Source organism: Colobus angolensis, unplaced genomic scaffold (genome assembly GCF_000951035.1).
Source record: "Colobus angolensis palliatus isolate OR3802 unplaced genomic scaffold, Cang.pa_1.0 Scaffold308, whole genome shotgun sequence".
NCBI lineage: Eukaryota > Metazoa > Chordata > Mammalia > Primates > Cercopithecidae > Colobus > Colobus angolensis.
Window position 1 is genome coordinate 1,102,063 of NW_012116355.1, and position 6,046 is coordinate 1,108,108.

The 6,046-nt window shown below is 50.5% G+C and overlaps 1 protein-coding gene across 2 annotated transcripts; it reads left to right on the plus strand.

Moving 5' to 3' along the window:
- The first annotated feature begins 2,903 nt into the window (after positions 1-2,903).
- On the plus strand, positions 2,904-4,655 carry CCL19 (chemokine (C-C motif) ligand 19). Of its 2 annotated transcripts, XM_011950506.1 has the most exons (4): positions 2,904-3,134; positions 3,872-4,004; positions 4,191-4,284; positions 4,375-4,655. In XM_011950506.1, exons 1-4 carry the CDS (start codon positions 3,086-3,088, stop codon positions 4,393-4,395), a joined length of 297 nt encoding a protein of 98 aa, XP_011805896.1. In that variant the 5' UTR covers positions 2,904-3,085; the 3' UTR covers positions 4,396-4,655. The 2 variants fall into 2 exon arrangements, with proteins under 2 accessions (XP_011805896.1, XP_011805895.1); XM_011950505.1 differs by having other exon boundaries at positions 2,927-3,134; positions 4,191-4,643.
- Positions 4,656-6,046: the final 1,391 nt, after the last annotated feature.

Genomic DNA, 6,046 nt, shown 5'->3' on the forward strand with positions numbered 1-6,046 from the left:
TGGGAGGCAGAGGCTGCAGTGAGCTGAGATTGTGCCACTGCACTCCAGCCTGGGTGACATATTGAGACTCTGTGTCAAAAAAAAAAGAACAGAGATAGACCCGTGGAAGGGAGGCAACCCAAAAGGATCACTCTAGACCAGTGGGCCTCAATCTGTAGACTATTTTGGGAGGTCAATGTGAGCCTTGGGATTCTCCTGCCTCAGCCTCCTGAGTAGCTGAGGAGTCAGGAGGTGAAATGGAGTTTCACCATGTTGGCCAGGTTAGTCTCAAACTCCTGTTCCAGATAAACAAAACTTACGAAGTTCATTAATAGTAGACCTGCCCATAAGAAAAGCTAAAGGGAGAAAGAAAAAACAAAAAACAAGCAAACAAAGAAATGCTAAAGGGAGACCTTCAGAATGAAACAAAAGAACAAAAAATAATAACTTACGCCACACAAAGAAACAAAGATCTCTGATAAACATAACAACATAGCAGGCTGGGTGCAGTGAACTTCTTGGATATGTATATTCATACTTTTCATCAGATTTCAGATGTTTTGTCATTATTTCTTCAGTTTTTTTTAATGCCCTATTCTCTCTATTCTCCTCCTGAGACTCCTGGGATGAGGTATACATTTGATGGTATCTCTGAGGCTCGTTTGGATCTCAAACTTTAGCACGTATCAGAGTCACCTGGAGGGTGTGTGAAAATGCAGTTTGCTGGACCCTATCCTCAGTCTCAGATGTGGTAAGTGGGAAGTAAAATCTAAGAATTTGCGTTTCTAACAAGCTTCCAAGTGATGCTGCTGCTGCTGCCCAAAGGCTACTCTTTGAGAACAACTGCCACAAGGGAAATTATTCACTGCCAGAACTGCAGCAAGATGAAAGATTTGGGGAATTAATACCTCAGCCTCTCTCCTTCCACTACTGATCTCCTGTTGCTGCTTCCCATGGACCAGCCCCAAACAGAAGCCAGAGAGCAGGAGACCCTGAGTAATGCTATCTGCAGAGGTCAGCCTTCCAGGGAGCAGAGCAGGGCCGTGAAGAGTGGAGAATGGATAGATTGGGGCAAACAGAATAACCAGAACCACCATGGACAGAAGAATGGATAGATCAATGGAAAGAGGGATGGATGCATGAATTAATGAAAGCCATGGTGGCTCACGCCTGTAATCCCAACAGTTTGGGAAGCAGAGGCGAGTGGATCATTTGAGGTCAGGAGTTCGAAACCAGCCTAGCCAATATGGTGAAACCTCACCTCTACTAAAAATACAAAAATTAGCCGGGCGTGGTGGTGGGTGCCTATAATCCCAGCTACTCAGGAGGCTGAGGCAGGAGAATGGCGTGAACCCGGGAGGTGGAGCTTGCTGTGAGCCAAGATCGTGCCACTGCACTCCAGCCTGGGTGACAGAGGGAGACTCTGTCTCAAAAAAAAAAAAAAAAAAAAAAAAAAAAAAAATGGACAAAAGAAGAACAATGGCTAACAGAACTTATTGTGCATCAGCCTCTAAGCTAAGGGCTTTTAAGGGCTTTACTCAGGGTACCTCATTTAATCCTGAGATGTAGATCTACCATTCCCATTTTACAAATAAGGACACTAAGACACAGAAACTGGAGAATTTTCATCTTGTCGCAGTTAGTAAGCGGTGGAATCTGAATCCCAAGCTAGGCGCTCTGTCTGCAGAGTCTCCCTCCTCTGCACCGTGTACTACCCGCGCTGTGCCATGACCAAGTGGCAGACAGGTGGTGTGGGGTGAAGGTAAAGAGTGTAAACCCTAGAGCACACCTGGGTCCAAATCATCCTCCAGTACTTACTAGCTGTGTGGCTTTGTGCTCTGAGCCTCATGTTCCTCATGGGTAAAATAAGAATAATAACGTGAAAATAAGAAAAACTACATCAATTATATTGTTTTGGGAAAGTTAAGCAAGGTAATAGTGGTAAAGTCCTTGACATAGAGCCTAGCACATAGTAAACAATCAAAAATACCATTACTATTATTATGATTAATGAATGGAAAGAAGCTAAGTCAGAGATTTAAGAGGGAAATGTTCCCCCTCCCTCTCCACATCCAAAAGAGGGTCTAGGACTTGGGTGACGAAGGGTGAATGGGCGTTTCATATTTAGTTTCTCTTTCGAGGCCTTCTCTTCTGACCTTTCTCATAAGGGGGAAGTCACTTGTCCCCTCCTCCATCAGCCGATTCCTTGAAATTTTAAGATTTGTCTGAATATGAGCTGGCCAGCCCCTCTCCTTAGAAATCCCCTCTTGGTTCCCAGGACTGAGAAAAGGGGGAAAATGAAGGGGGCTATTCCAAGCCAGTCTCCCTCCAGCTGTTCCTTTGACCCAGGTGTTGGACATAGGAAAATGGTAAATGGAGGAAAAGGAGGGCTTGCTGAGCCCCAGAGGCCAGAGATGTGGGATGGGGGTCCTGGGTCTCCTCCCAAGGTACCTGGCCTTTCAGCTCTGCTTGCCCCAAGGGAAGGACTGGTTCCCATATGGTGGGACCTTGGAGGCCACCCCAGGCTCTCATGGTTGTCCTGAGGGTGCCAGGGAGCCTTCTTCACCACCAGCCTCCCAAGAAAGAAGCACCAGTGAGGACAAGGGATAAGCCTAAGGAAGGGAGCACAGCTCCTCACTGTGGCCCCCACCTTTGACCATCACTTCTGAACCCCAGCTCCATGGTTGATGATGCAAATGCCACCAATGGGATGACAGAGCAATCCCTTTCTCTGGAGAAACAGTGCACAGCCCCCTTTACTGGGCCAGACTGCAGACTTAAGTTCTCAGAGCAGGAGCCAAGGAAAGCAGAAGGAAAGGGCAACCGCAGTGGGGAAGAAGGAGGGGCAGGGTGAGATTCTGCCAGAAAGAGGGAGGTAGCAGGGGAATCACAGAATGGGATATGAAGGGGAATTTCAGGCAGAGAAAGTGAAGCTCTGGCCATAAATAGGAGTCAGCTGCAGGACTCACATTCCCAGCTTCACATCATTCATACCTTGCATTTCACCCCTGCATCCCAGTCGCCCTGCAGCCTCACACAGATCCTGCACACACCGAGACAGCTGGCACTTACATATTCGCCATTGGCCTGCCTCTGTTCACCCTCCATGGCCCTGCTACTGGCCCTCAGCCTGCTGGTTCTCTGGACCTCCCCAGGTAAGACTGAAGGAAGAGTCAGGGTCGGGGCAGTGAGGGGCTGGCAGTGGGTAATGTCTAGATCTCAGATTGCTTGGCATTGGACGTAAGGGACATGGTGAGTTCAGGCGAATGCTTAGGTCTGCATATTTCGGTGTGCCTGGCGGGTCCCTGCATGTGTGCCTGTTAGTGTGGGTATCCCTGTGCCCCTGAATTCCAATGCGGGTGTGTCTCTTAGTACCTCCTGGGGCCTATGGCTGTGGCTGTCTCTGCAAGCTCTATTTCCTGCTGCCTCCGTTTCCCAGGCAGAAGGAGATTTGCTGAAGGTAGGGAGAATGGCAGACACCAAGCCAAGGCTGATATTCAAAAATTTAGCAATTAATAAGGCTCCTAACACCAGCCTACCCCACCCCACACCCCTCCCACACTGTGACCTGCATTAACTCTTTACTTGCTGGATTGTCGTGGGAGAGAGGTTGGGGTGATCAGGGCAGCAGGAAGTCATTTGTGGGGCTCAGGGCAGTGGTTATTTGCAAAACAGTTTAGAAGTATGACAATATGTTTAGCAACCAGCAGAGCCAGAGCCATATTGGTGCATGCTGGTTGAATACCAGGTCTAACTCCTCCCCTACCCCATCACACACACACAAACACACACACACACATACACACACAGAGGTGTCCTTAATCTGAGCTAGGGCCATGGCCACGCCACCCTCAAGGGCCCTGTGTCCTGTCACCTTCTTTCCCCATCCCAGCCCCAACTCTGAGTGGCACCAATGATGCTGAAGACTGCTGCCTGTCTGTGACCCAGAAACCCATCCCGGGGTACATCGTGAGGAATTTCCGCTACCTTCTCATCAAGGATGGCTGCAGGGTGCCTGCTGTGGTGTGAGTGGTGGGGAGGGTGTCTAGCCTCATCTCCCTTTTTAGCCCCTGCTGAGACTCCTACCTTCTTATTCCCCTTCTCCATGCCAAACCCAACCCCTTCAAGGAAATCTCTGAAACAGGTTCCCAGACATGGTCCCCAGATATGCTGGATTCTGGGGGTCCATTCTCTCTGACCTCTCACCCCAGGTTCACCACACTGAGGGGCCGCCAGCTCTGTGCACCCCCAGACCAGTCCTGGGTAGAACGCATCATCCAGAGACTGCAGAGGACCTCAACCAAGGCAAGTCTGGCCCTCCCTGGCCCTGTATCCTCCCTCTGAGCTCCTGTCTAAGATTCCAGCCCATGACCCTTCCTCTCCTGCCTCCTCTAGATGAAGCGCCGCAGCAGTTAACCCATGACAGCACCAGAGGGAGCCTGGAGTCCGAGTAAAGCGTTGTGAATTATTACCTAATCTGGGGAACCGAGGACCAGAAGGAAGCACCAGGCCTCCAGCTCCTCTGCACCAGACCTGACCAGCCAGGACAGGGCCTGGGGTGTGTGTGCGTGTGAGTGTGAGCAAGAGGGTGACTGTGGTCAGAGTAAAGCTGCTCCACCCCGAGACTGCAGTGCTACCAATAAAACCACCTGGTGTTTACAACTAATTGATCACAACCAGTTACAGATTTCTTTCTTCTTTCTCTACTCCCACTGCTTGACTAGCCTTAAAAAAAAAAAAAAAAAAAAAAAAAGCCACCTGGCACCCATAGATCTGTCTGCTGTCTGTTTGCTGTCTAGCCAGGAGGACAGGAATAGGAAGGGGGAGGTAGAATGGCAGGATCTATTTTCTCTTCTGTGGCCTAAGGGGTCTCCTCGCTCACCTTCACTTAACAACCTGATGCTCTCAGGATCAGCCTCATTGCTTTCCATAGTTCAGCGACAGTAAGCTTGGATCAGTTCCCTGAGTGAGCCAGTGTCTCATGCCTCCCAGTCTTTGCTCTCCAAAGCAGGCGTTCAAGCATCCAGGTGTCTGAGGGATCCAGTGTCACTCAGGGGAAGGGAGTTGTGGGGAACCAGCTCTCATGGCTGGGGGAGGTGGAGTGGGGCAAAGGACCCAGCTCTACTGCCTGGGGGGAAAATACCCATCCACCCACGCCCTTCCCTTGGTCTGGCACACTCTTCTCTCTCCTCTGCCCACCTGGCTTCCCATCTGGGTCCAGATGCCTCTTCCTCCAGGGAGCCTTCCCTGACCCCAGGCTGGGTTAGGTAGCCTCCCGCAGTAGCCCCTCACAGCATTCATCACACTGACTTATATTTGCTGGTTTGTCCAAATTTGTCCATGTTCTTGGACTGGGATCACATCTATTTCGTGTTCTACTGTTTTTCTGGTGTCCAGCATGCTGCTTGGCACAAGGCAGTCCCTCAATAAATATTTGTTTAGTGAATGAATAAATATGTGAGGAAAGACTCAGAAGCCAGGGCTGAGGGCCCATCTGTCCATTCTGTCCATATAGAATCTGACCTCCAGGCCAGCCTTCCTCTCTCAGCCAAACTGAGCAAGGTCTAGCCCCATCTTTGCAATCCTGGGGCCATGCCTCTCGGGGACACAGACAGACAGATCTGGGAGTCAGAGGTCAGAGACAGGAAAGAGGCCCACGGGGTGGAAAAAGGAGTAGCCAGGGAAGCACAAGAGATTCCGCATAGAGGAGCCCTACCACCGCCCCTACAGTCTACATGGGCTCCAGGGCTCAAAGGCAACACTGAGACGAGAGACATCTCCCCACATGAGACCAGAAAGGAATCTCAGCTCTGGGAGATGAGAGCCGTGTGATTCTTGGAGCATCCCACAGGGCTTCTCGTACAGAGTAAGGGCCTCGTACTTGAGAAGTCCCCTGGGGAAGCAGGCTGGCCTCCAGATGGTGTTCTCTAAGGGCTTCTCCAGCTGGGAGTGACAAGTCTGTGCCACTGGGGTCAGATGAGAACAAGGCGGCCAGATTGAGCACCCTTGCCTGGCAAGAGAGGCCGTCGTTATATCAGGTATACCTCAGCCAGCAACAAAACCAGGC

Coding starts and splice junctions, on each gene's coding strand:
- CCL19 (XM_011950505.1), top strand. CDS start 3,086: ATGGCCCTGCTACTGGCCCTCAGCCTGCTGGTTCTCTGGACCTCCCCA. Junction 3,135..3,871: donor GGTTCTCTGGACCTCCCCAG/GTAAGACTGAAG, acceptor TCCCCATCCCAG/CCCCAACTCTGAGTGGCACC. Junction 4,005..4,190: donor TGCAGGGTGCCTGCTGTGGT/GTGAGTGGTGGG, acceptor CTCTCACCCCAG/GTTCACCACACTGAGGGGCC.